Genomic DNA, 12,732 nt, shown 5'->3' on the forward strand with positions numbered 1-12,732 from the left:
CTGGGATTGCTGAAGACAAACTGTATTTGCCAGAGTTTAAGAACGAGATGTGATGTCACGCAAACTAACTAAATTCTAAAAGGAGATAGTAAGAACTGCCGATGCTGGAGTCCGAGATAACAGTGTGGAGCTGGAGGAACACTGCAGCCCAGGCAGCAGAGGAGCCAGAAAGCAGACATTTTGGGTCGGGACCCTTTGGTGAACACAGAAAGCATGCTTCCCGTGGATGGGGCATCTAGATCCAGGGGTCAGTGTCTCAGAATGCAACACTAGCCATTCAGGACTGAAGCAGGAAGGAATTTCTTCACTCAGAGGGAAGTGAACTTTGGAATTTTCTACCCAGAGGACAGTGGAAACTTAGTCATTAAGTTCACGCAAGACAGCTATTTCCAGATTTCTAGATACTAACAACAAGCGATACGTGATAGTGTGAGAAGTGATGAGGTGCTGGACGATCAGCGATTATCAAAGAATGGTGGACCAGGCTCAAGAGGCTCAATTATCTACTATGTTCCTATGTTTTGGAGCAGATAATCTGGGCTGGTTGCATCTCTAAAGAGCCTGGACTGATAGCTCAATGGAGGAGCTTATGAGTGGGTTGGGTAGAATTTAAACTAGATAGTCAGGTGGGTAAATGGGAACCTGAACATGCATTAAGGAAGAGAACCAAAGCTGGAACAGAAAGCACACAATTAACGACTGAATGTGGACAATCAATGCTACAAAATGGACATGAGATGATGGGAACCGCAGATGCTGGAGAATCTGAGATAACAAAGTGTGGAGCTGGATGAACACAGCAGGCCAAGCAGCATCTCAGGAGCACAAAAGCTGACGTTTCGGGCCTAGACCCTTCATCAGAAAAGATTACCATTACTAACAATTGCTTCAGATTACTACACATGCAAAAGTGCATGATGCAACAGCAACTCAGGCTTTGAAAGATCCATAACACCAATGCTACCAAAGTGAACTAGGACGAATTCAGTGTAAAAGGTTTAGGAGGTGCATATCTTTTAAAATGCATTAAAGAGAAAATTTTCAGCCAGTTCCCATCAAGCCCATTGCAAGAGGGGCAGTTCTGGATTTTGTTTGTGGGATAGTGGGGCAGGTAGCGAGGATCAATAGTAGAGTGTTTAGTAGTGGTGACCACAATTCAGTTAGATTTAAATGAAGTTATGGAAAAGATAGAAATAGGCCAAAAAGTAAACTGGGGACAGGCCAATTTTATTAAGCTGCAATATGAGGCAAAGAACATGGACTGGGAACAGCTACTTGAAGATAAGCTTGTTTCAGTGTAGCGGGAGATATTCAAGGATCAGCATAACAGGATCCCAAAATGAAAATGAAAAACAAACTTCCTACATCTGACCTGCAGGTAAGAATCTGAGCTTAAGACATGCCTGGATTTTAAAGAGTATCTATAATAGGAAAGGGCAGGAAAATAATTTTTTTTATCAGATCCAAAACTCAAAGTCTAGAGTGTAAAAAGTGTCAGAGTCAAATTAAAGAAAATTGTGAAAGCAAAGGATGAGGATTGAAAAATACTTGGTAAAATAAACAGAAGCACAAGATTTTATTAATATATAGATAAAGCATAACCAATAAGAGTAATGTTAACTAGAGACCAAAGGTTAACTTTTATATAGAGCTGGAAGATGTGGGCATTGTTCCTGATAAACAGGTTTGTTTCTGTTCCAAAAAAAAGTGGACAAAACAGACATTTTAGTTAAGGATAATAAAATATGAGATGACATAAACGTAATAAGGAAGATAACATTACTTTGAATCCTTGAAGGCGTATAAACCACCAGGGCCAGATGAAACATGTCCCAAGTTATTCATGAAAGCATGGAATCAAATACAAGTTGATCATCATTTCACAATCCTCTCTAGATACAGGCATGGTGCCAAAGGACTGCTAACGAAATAAAAAGGGAAAAGGGATAGCCAAATAATTACAAACCAATCACCTTAAACCCTGTGACAAAACATTGGAAAGAAAATTCCAAAATTCCAGTAGAATACCTAAATAATTAAGGACAGTTAATATGCATAATAACTTCAAAGAGAGGGTCACATCTGACTAACTGGATTGAATATTTTGGAGCTAGCAAAGATGGATGACGTTGGCAACGCATTTGATAAGGTGTTTATGGATTTTAGCACAATTTTATCAACGTCCTGCAAGGCTAAACAGTCAGAGAATTAAGCTCAAAGGATTCAAGAGTAAGCGATGACTAATATTTAAATTGACTCAGTGACAGGAAGCAAAGTTATAGTCAACTAAAATTTTGCTTGACTCGAAGACCATTTCCAGTGGAATACCAGACAGTTCAGAACTGGATTCCTTCTATTTTGGTAGATAAATGTGCTTCAGACATAAATGCATGGGGCAAGATGAACATGTTTATAGATTATGTGGAAACCAGCCACAGGAAAGACGGTCAGCAACAAAGCAACAGTCCATACGAAGTGATCAATGTACTAATCAGATGAATGGAACAGTGGCAAATGTATTCAATTCAGAAAAGTGAAATGTCATGCAGTTAGGAGAATATTCAGTTTAAGGGAATATATTTAAATGCAGCACTTATGAAGAGTGTGAATTATAAACTCGTGAATAGGGTAGACTATAAAAGAAAGTAAGCGATGGCAGTGAGGGAGTCAGCAGAAGTCGCACTCAGCGAAGGCCAGGATAATGGGCTGCATTCAGCGGAGGCTGAAGTTTAGACTGGAGAGGGAGAGGATGTTGCTGCAAGTGGATTGTGGGGGTAAAAGGAAGCTGAAGGATATAACAAATGGAGATGTTAATGGGTTAACATCCCGTGAATTTTTATGTTCCTTCTCCCCTCATACCGAGGTATGTGAACACTGTCTCAACTTCCTGCCCAAATAGGATTGGGTGTGAAACATTTGTAAAAACAAATGGCATTAAGCTCTGTAATCTTTATGGCTCTACTCACACTGCCAACCACCACTGTTTCTGCTGAAATGGCCAGGTCAGTGGCCTTTGATCAAGCCAGGCAGTTGTCACCAATTGAAATCACATCCTGTCGTTATCACACACTTCGTGATGATCAAAGCTGTATGCTGTTCTCAGATGTAGTATTTGTCTTACGTATCTGCCAATTCCAAGCATACAAAAGCAGGGACTGTCCCCTGCTTGGACAGAATCCCTCACGATACTCAGCACTCTGTGCTGGGTTGCATACAGCGATCCTCTGCAACTTGTACTTGCTTAATAATAAAGGATTGTGTTTTTGTAACCAGGTCAGTGCCTTGCTCTTGCATCAAGTCCATGAGGGTCTCTGAAAAATGAACCTAACAAAATAAGCAACCATAGGACAGTTAGCTTACGGTCTGTTACTGGGAAAATGGCCAGAAGTTTTAATAGTAGGAAATTTCAAAAGACATAATATCAACAAAGTCAGCATGGCTTCATGAAGCGGAATTCATATGTGGCAAATTTAGACGAAGTCTTTGAGGTGGCAACAAGTAGGACAGAAAACACAGAAGCAGTTGAAGGTAATAAACTGGAATTTTCAAAAGGCATTAGATAAGGTTTCACACTTAGAAAACTTAAAAAGCGCCCGTAGTGTAAGAGGCAGTACATTAACAGAGATAGAGGACTGGCTAACGAATAGAGGACAGTGTTAGGATAATGGGGACACTTTCAAGATGACAAAGTCTAACTACTGGAGAACCACAGGAATCTGTGCTGGGGCCACAGAAACATGTGACTTGTTTGAGGTAAGTGGATTACACAAAAATAAGTGGAAACGCAACTAGTAAAGATGACATAAAGTCTGCCAAGGGATATTGACAGCTTAAGGGAATGAGCAAAATGTTAGCAGATGGAACTCTGCACTTGGGCAGGCAAAATTGAGGAGCTGAATACATTTAAATGGAGAAATACTGCAGACAGCAACAGCACAGAGGGATCTGGGAGTCTTTGCACAAATAAATTACAATAAACTAGCATACAAGTAGAGAAGGCAATAGGGAAAGCAAACGGAATGTTGGTCTTTATTTCAAAGGAAATTGAATTTAGTAATACGAAGGTCTTCCTAAAACTAGGCAGGCCATAGTTAGAATACAGTGAACAGTTTTGGGCTCCTTACCTAAGGGAAGATACAGTGGCATTGGAGGCAATCCAGCACACATTCACTACACTGATTCCAGGTTTGGAGAGAATGTGAAGAAGTTGAACAATTTGGTCCTGTACTAAATTGAGTTTAGAAGAATAAGGCAGCGTTATTGAAACGTACAAGACTGTTAGGGGGCTTGACAGCATATATGCAGAAAGGTTGTTTCCACTTTTGGATGAGTCTAGCATTGAACAGTATAATTTGAGAATGAGGACCTGCACATTTAAGACAGCCATGAGGAGGAATTTCTTCTCAGTGGGCAACGAATCTGAAAAATTCTTTACTGCAAAGTGTTGTAGAGGCTGGATCATCTATAAGACAGGGTAAGTGCCTGAAATGATAGGAGGGGAACACTGGGTCTAAGTATCACAATCCGATTTATTTTAAAATAGTTATAGAAAGGATAAGCATTCGATAAAATTTTAAGTTTTTAATTGGAGTAAGGCAAACTTTAATGGTACGAGGCAAAAACTTTTGAAAGTTGTTTGGAGTAAACTGTTCACAGGTAAAGGGATAGCTGACGAGTGGGAGGCTTTCAAAAGTGTGCTAAAGAGAAAGTTCCAAGTCATTATGTCCCTATTAGAGTGAAAGGTGTAGCTAGTAGGATTAGAGAACAATGGATGAATAATGATATTGAGGTTCTAGACAAGAATAAAAAAGAAAGAACGACATATTAGATATAGACAACTACATTCAAATGAATCTCTGGAACAGTACAAAGAGTGTAGGGGAATTCTTTAGAGGTAGGTCAGGAAGACTAAGAGAATATGAGATTGCCTTGGCAAATAAGGTTAAGGTCAATCCAAAGAGATTCCACAAGTACATTAAGAGTGAGCTAGAGTGAGAGAGAAGGCTCCCCTAAAGAGATCGTCTTTGTATTGAACCTCAGAAGATGGTAAGAGATAGTAAATGAATATTCTGCATGCATTTTTAATGTGGAGAAAGAAACAGAGGCTAGAGAACTCGGAAATAAATAATGATGTTTTGGAAAACACTCCACATTACAGAAGAGGCAATTGCTGGAGTTTTTAGAAATATAACAGGTCGATAAATCTTCAGGGCCTGATCTAGTGCGTCCCAGATGTTGTCAGGTGTTGGGTGGAAATTGCGGGGCCCCTTGCAGAAATATCTATTATCTACAAATCCAGCTGATATGCTGGATGACTGGAGTGTGGCAAATGTTGTGCTTTTGTTTAAGAAGGGAATTTAGGACAAGTCTGGGAACTATAGACTTGTGAGCCTGACATCAGTAGCAAATAAATTGTTGGTGGTGATTCTGAAAGATAATAGGGGCTTATATGCATTTGGAGAGGCAAGGAATGATCAAGGGCATGATTTTGAGAGAGGGAAATCATGTATCACAAAATTAAATGAGATTTTTGAAGAAGTACCCAAGATAATTGTTGAGGGCACAGCAGTAGACAATATTTAATGGACTTTACTAAAGCATTTGAAAAGGTTCTGCATGGTAGATTAAATAGTAACATTAGATCACATGGGATTCAGGGTGAGCTTGCCAATTGGAAACAAAATTAGTTTAATAGCAAGTGAAAGAAGGTGGCAGTGGAGGCCTGTTTTTCAGACTGAAGGCCTGTGACCAGCAACGTTCTACAGTGATTGGTGCTGGGTCCACCTTTGTTTGTCATTTATATACATGATTTAGACAAAAATACAGAAAGCATGGTTAGTAAGTTTGCAGATAATACCAGAATTGGTGGTATTGTTGACAGTGAAGAAAGTTATTTAAAATTAGAAAGAGATCTTGATCAATTAGGTCAGTGAACTGAAGAGTGGCAAATGCAGTTTAATTTGGATTGCATTTGGTATTGCAAGATATTGCATCTTGGTACGACAGACAAGGGCTGGGCTTCTACAATTAAAAGTAGGGCCTTGGGTAGTGTTGTAGAATGGACAGACCTGTGGGTTCAGGTCCATAATTCACATTTAGAAGTAGGGTAGTACGCTTGCCTTCAGATCTTTGAGTATAGAAGTTGGGATGTTATGCTGAAGTTGTACCGGAAGGATATTATTAAGCTGGAGAGGGTTCAGAAGATAGTTATCAGGATGTTGCTAGGAATGGAGTTTGAGTTACAAGGAGAGGCTGGGACTTTTTCAACTGGAGCATAGGAGGTTGAGGGATGACCTTATAGAGGTTTATAAAATCATGAAAGATATAGATAAGGTGAACAATAAGTGTCTTTTCCCTAGGGTGGGGAATTTCAAGACTAGGGCCATATTTGTAAGGCAAGAGGAGAAAAATTTTACAAAAGACACGAGTGGCATCCTTTTACACAGAGTGGTTTGCACGTGAAATGAACTTGCAGAGGAAGTAGTAGATTTAGCAATTACAATGTTTAAAAGACATCCTGATAAAGTACTTGAATAAGCAATGTTTGGAGGGGCATGGGCCAATCACAGACAGGTGGGGCTAGGTTAGTTTGGGATTACGATCAGCACGGACTGGTTGGAGCAAAGGGTCTGTTTCTGTACTATGTGACTTTATGGAGATAGACAAAATTTTTAATTAAGGGAATCAAGGGTTATGGAAAAAACGTCAGGAAGACAGAGCTTAGGATCATCTGATCAGTCATGGTCTCATTGAATGCGAGAGGAGACTTGAACTGAATGGCCTACTTCTGCTACCTAATGCATAAGGGGAGGCGGCCAGCTCCAGATGGGCATGGGCCAACAAGTAGGCACCTGCACAGACGGCCAACATGAGTCTGACTCAGGCAGGGCAAAAGGCTGTAAGATAGCTGAAAGACGTGAGCTACAAGGCTGTGAGAGAGAGACTGCAATGGAAACAGAATACTTTTTAAACCCAAGAACCAAAGGAATGCGGAGCTGTTTGGGTTCCAAGAAAAAATTTTAATCAAAGTTATGAATTCCTTGAATATAAGTGTGGACTCTCTAGTTTAGGCTGCATAATTTCAGGAGGTAGTATACTTGGAAAAAAAAGTCACAGAACCCACTGTAATTGTTGATGGTTAAATTTAAATCTGAATGTACTATAAAAGGTATACGAACAGTTTTAAAATGTTCCAGGTTTGTGCAAAAGAAATGGGATTTTATTTCTAAACCAGTAAGGTCACAGCTAATTAAGTATGATTACATTGATAGTTTCTATGAAAAACTATATGACAACTGTTTGATTAAAAACATTTGTTGCTAACTTATATCTGTTGTCTTGTACCAATTTAAATTGTGGTATCTAGGAGCTTAATGCTTTCATTGCATTGCAGCTTTAAGTTTAAGGGAGAACTGATTGATAATAGTGACAATTTCTTCTAATTCTGTTTCTGTACAACTGTAGATCTCCCATAAGTCAACACAAATAGAGAATGTATTGTTAATGCATGACTGCATCACCTAACAAGTGAATTAGTGGCAATGAAATAGGGAGTCCCGGAAAATGAAACACTAGCCTTTGAGAAATCTCAAGAGTAGCTGTCAAAAATAAAAAAAAACCTTGACCACTAGAGAATTGAGTATGTTAACAACAGTATTGCCCAGAATCACAATAGTTTCAAAACAGGAAGCCATTTAGGCCACTTTATCTGGTGCCACTCCCCGGCTTTCTCCCCACACTTTCTTCATGCTTCCTTCAAATGCTTTACTTGAACATACCTCCACAGCTTTCTCTGGCAATGTATTTAAGATTCCAACCACTTGTTACGTGGGATTGCTTATTTCATGACTCTATTTCTTCCTTTACAATTACCATAAAATTGTATCCCTTTGTCCTCAATCCTTCTACAAATGGGAGTAGAGTATTGATAGAAAACAGAGAAACAGTTAACTAGACATCAGTTTTAAAATATGGAAAGTAAACCTTCAGCCCAACATGTCTCTGCTGCTTGCTAAGCAGCAATCTGTTTTAATCAGATTTTCCAGCACTTTTTGGAAATGTGATCATGACTTTGCACCATACTTTCTCCATCTTCCTTCCAATTACTTTAAATCAATGCTTCCTGGTTATTGACATTTATAGTAATTGCAATGTGTGTTTCTGCTACATCTGGACCTCAGTAACTTTATACAGTTCAATTACGTTTCCTTTCAGCATCTTTTATTTTACATAGAAAATACTGGTTAAACTGGATTATTTTCTTTAGAGCCAATATTTTTGTTTGTTATAGTGCTGCATAACATTTGTGACTATAATTATCACCTTTTAGTAGATTGATGTTGGATATAAAGTTTTTTTGAGAGTTTGACTACATTGGACATGTACTCATTTCTGTTTTGAAGAATGAGAGACTTTATTGAAACATAAATCTTTGTGTATTTCATACGGTAGATACTAGGAGGTTGTTTTACTTTGAGGAAGAATCAAAAACCAGAGAACATAATTTTGAGCAAAGAGTCATCAATTTGAGATAAAAATGAAGAGGAATTTTTTTCTCAGATTAGTGAATCTACGGAATTCTTTACTGTGTAGAGCTGCCAAGGCAGGATCTTTCATTAGTCTCATTAATGAGATTTTAAATCAATAAGGGAATCAAGAATTATTAGGAAGACACGAAAGCAGAATTGAGGATTATCACATCAGCCATGAAGACACTGAATGACAGATCAAACTCCGTGGGCTCAATAGTTAACTTCTACACATTAAGGCCTTGAAATAAACGGGACAGTAGTGTCATAGATATAGAGTTGGCTGAGTGACTGGCAACCTGGCATTTGTTTTTCTCATACATTAATGACCTAGGTAATTGCTGTACATAGCATAATTTCAAAATTTACAGATGACAATTGGAAGGATTGTGAACAGTAAGTAGTATTAAAACTTCAAAAAGGCATCGTCTGCTTAGTGAAATGGATGAACCCAGTGGCAGATAAAGTTTAATGCACAGAGTATTAAGTGTGAGCATCTGCATTTTGGAAAAGCAAATCAAGACATGACTTGTACATTTAATTGTAAGGTCCTGGGGAGTGTTACTGAACAAAAAAAAGAGATCTCAGAGTGCAGGTTCATAGTTCCTTGGAAGTGGAGTTGCAGGTAGATAGGATGGTGAAGAAGCTGTTTGGTATGCTTGCCTTTATCGGTCAGTGTGTTGAGTATAGAAGTTGGGAGGTTTTACTGAGGCTGTACAGGACATTGGGTAGGTTACTTTTGGAATACCGTGTGCAATTCTAGTTGCCCTGATATAAGAAAGATGTTGTGAAACTTGAAAGGGTTCAGAAAAGATTTACAAGGATGTTGCCAAGGCTGGAGCATTTGAGCTGCAAGGAGAGGCTGAACAGACTAGCACTGTTTTCCCTGGAGCATCAGAGGCTGAGGGGTGACCTCACAGAGGTTTATAAAATCATAAGGGACATGGATAGTGTAAATGGATTAGGTGTTATTCCGGGGGTGGGGCAGTCCAAAACCAGGAGGCATAGGTTTAAGTTGAGAGGGGAAAGATTTAACAGGGCCATAAAGGCAGAAGGCCTCGTCGCATTTAAAAACACTTGTGAAATCGATAACATACAGCATCAGGGACCAAGCATCGGAAAATAAAATTCGGGCTGCGTTATGTTTGCATCTGTTCATAAGTAATAACGAGCCAAATGATTTCCTCCATGGCAAGTTTTTTTTGTTTCTATCAACATTACCCGACACCGAATGATAAAGAGCGGTACTGACCCACTCTGAAGGACAGCGGCTTCCCTCCATTCGGACGCTCACGCTCCTTTTGACACGCTAGTATTCTCTGCAGTAGTAACCGAGCCAAACACTTCTTGTGTTTGTGAGACGACTCCACTAGGGTGATCGCCTCCGCCAGGCATGATCTCTGCCCACCCAGCAGTCCGTCGATCAGCCGGTCAAGCAGCTGCTTCTCCCACTCGCACAGGGTTTCGGACAACAGCAGCTGTTGTCCTGCCAACACGGATCCGCTGCTCCAGCTCCTGCGTTGCGCTCGAGCTGGCTCCCAGCTAAAGGCCTCCTGCTGGTCACCCGCAGAGCCCATGCGGGACACCAGGTTCAAGCACGATGAGCCAGCACACGCCGAACTCAAATTCCGGAGCACTGCGAGACTCCAACGGCTCCCGCACAACAGCTGTGCCGCTATCAACATCCTTCACAGAAAGAGGGAGACCACTAAGTTGCGGTCTTACATCTCCAACACGTTTTGCGTTTCCATTTTTTAATTTCAGCGTTGAGAAACAATGAGGCCTGCTTAACCCAACTGAACTTCAACCCTTATTAGATCACTACATAAGAAAACAATGAAACGCCACAGATAGTTGAAAGGAATATTACCCAATGTGACTTGTCCGTGAGCAGTTCCGGAGCACGTGATCCACTTCACTATACGCGTGCGCATTGGCCAACGCTTCTTAACCCGGGATCTAATTTTTACTTTTAAGCTAAATATGGATTGTTGACTGAGGTAGAAGTTGTTGAAAGAAGGGTTGAGTTGGTATGCGTCAGTGGATAAAGGAAGAGATTTAGGTTTTATGCTAATAAGAGGGTAAGTCCCGTGATTGCCGATCGCTGCGGGAGGTGGAGGGTGAGCTGTAACAGTGGTCGCAGTTGGTTTTATTCTCTGATCCGTGTTGCTGAGGGAGGGAGGGTAACTTATACGAGCTGTGAAGTTAGGTTTGCCAAGTGTCCCTGCATTGTCCAGGAATTTCTGGGAATGGAATGTTAATTTCCTGGGTTCAAATGCTAAAACCTAGGAGGTAAATTCTTTGCATTTAGCATTTACAGATATACATCTATATGCGGGCGGCATGGTGACTCAATGGTTAGCACTGTAGCCTTACAGCGCCTGAGACCCAGGTTCGATTCCAGCCTCGGGCGACTGTCTGTGGAGTTTGCACATCCTCCCCGTGTCTGCGTGGGTTTCCTCCGGCTTCCTCCCACAGTTCAAAAATGTGCAGGCTAGGTGGATTGGCCTTGGGACATTGCCCGTGGTGTTCAGGGGTGTGTGGGTTGCAGGGGTTAGGTCTGGGTGGGATGCTTCAAGGGGCGGTGTGGACTTGTTGGGCCGAAGGGCCAGTTTCCACACTGTACGTAATCTAATCTACCCATTAACATTATTTTCCCGATCTGTACAGTCTGTTCACTTATGTGAATAGGCCTTTTAATTTTCTTTGTTCAGCTGCACGTATATGATAACTTAAAGGAAGCAACTTGTGTTCACTTGTGCAGAAATGTCAAGATTGCTGCATGTTTGTGTAGCTTAGAATATTGGTGCTAACACAAAATGTTTCCTGCCACTACCCTCCTCTTTCAACATTCCAAAGGGATCTTTCCCTCCACCATACTGCTTCAAATATCCTGAAACGCTCTGCCCTTCACATAGCGCCATCCTGTGCACACCTAGTACAAGCAACAGCTCCCTTTTTTTAAACTTACTTTATGTGCCCAATTACTACTTCAGGGTCAAACAATTGTTGATTTGTATTCTGTTAATATTTTTAAAAATTCATTCACTGAATTATGGTATTGCTGGCTGGGCCAACCATTATTGCGCATCCCCAATTGCCCTTGAGTGGGTGATGGTGAGCTGAATAGTTGAAGCACTGCAGTCCATTTGCTGTAAAGCAGACCGTCAATGACACTAGGGAGGGAGTTTGAGGATATTGACCCAGCAACACTGAAGAAACAACGACTATATTTCCAAATCAGTCAAGTGAGGAGCTTGAAGTGGAACTTGCTGATGCTGGTGTTCCTATATATCTGCTGCCCTTGTCTGTCTGGATGGTAAATGTCATGGATTTGGAGCATGTGGTCTAAGGATTCTTGATGAATTTCTGCAGTGCTTCTTGTGGATGGTACACACTGCTGCTATTGAACGTGGGTGGTAGTGGGGCAGAATATTTGTAGTGCCAGTCAAGCAATCTGCTTTGTCCTGGATGGTGTCACATGTATTGAGTGTTACAGCTGCTTCCAGCCAAATGGGAAGTGTTTGATCTCACTCTTGACATGTGTGTTGTAGATTGTGGTCAAGAGGTGAGTTACTCACCACAGGAGCCCTAACTTTTGACCTGATTTGTAGCCACAGTATTGATAAATATTTTTAATCAACTTGTCCAGACATTTAAACTGTCCTGGGATAAGCATATGGATGATGATGGGATAGTGTAGGGGGATGGGCTTAGGTTAGTTCACAGGTCGGCGCAACTTCGAGGGCCGAAGGGCCTGTTCTGCGCTGAATTGTTCTATGTTCTGTAATGTAACACTCACTTGGAGCAGGCGGCACTTCAGTCTCCAAGTGCTGATATTCAAGGTACTGGTCATTTTAATCCTTCACCTAACTCTGCTCTAATCATTCTTTCATCTGCCAACACTGTTGAAATGAAGCTCAAAGGAAGAGAATGCAATCTTTTAATTAGGAACTTCATAGATTCTGAACAGGTATTCCTGTCATGTCTGCTCCCAAGATAGGGTATTCCATGCCCACACATCCCAGATGTCCTCCTATTTCAACTTCCCCATTCCACTCCTCTGGTGATCAAAAATGCCTTCACCTGCATCTGTTGTGTTTCCCACACTCTGTCCTCACATCCCCTCCCCACAACAAAAATAAAGACAGAATCCTCCTTGTCCTCACATATCACCCCACCAACCTTCACATCCAACACACTT

At 40.9% G+C, this 12,732-nt stretch overlaps 1 protein-coding gene across 1 annotated transcript in view; it reads right to left on the reverse strand.

Moving 5' to 3' along the window:
* Positions 1–10,448, reverse strand: part of mmaa (metabolism of cobalamin associated A) — a 49,175-nt gene extending 38,727 nt beyond the window's left edge. Inside the window, exon 1 of the mRNA XM_048540590.2 lies at positions 9,781–10,448. Within this exon, the coding sequence (XP_048396547.1) occupies positions 9,781–10,213 (433 nt within the window). The 5' untranslated portion in view covers positions 10,214–10,448. The remainder of the gene's footprint in view (positions 1–9,780) is intronic.
* Positions 10,449–12,732: the final 2,284 nt, after the last annotated feature.

Source organism: Stegostoma tigrinum, chromosome 1 (assembly GCF_030684315.1).
Source record: "Stegostoma tigrinum isolate sSteTig4 chromosome 1, sSteTig4.hap1, whole genome shotgun sequence".
Taxonomy (NCBI): Eukaryota; Metazoa; Chordata; class Chondrichthyes; order Orectolobiformes; family Stegostomatidae; genus Stegostoma; species Stegostoma tigrinum.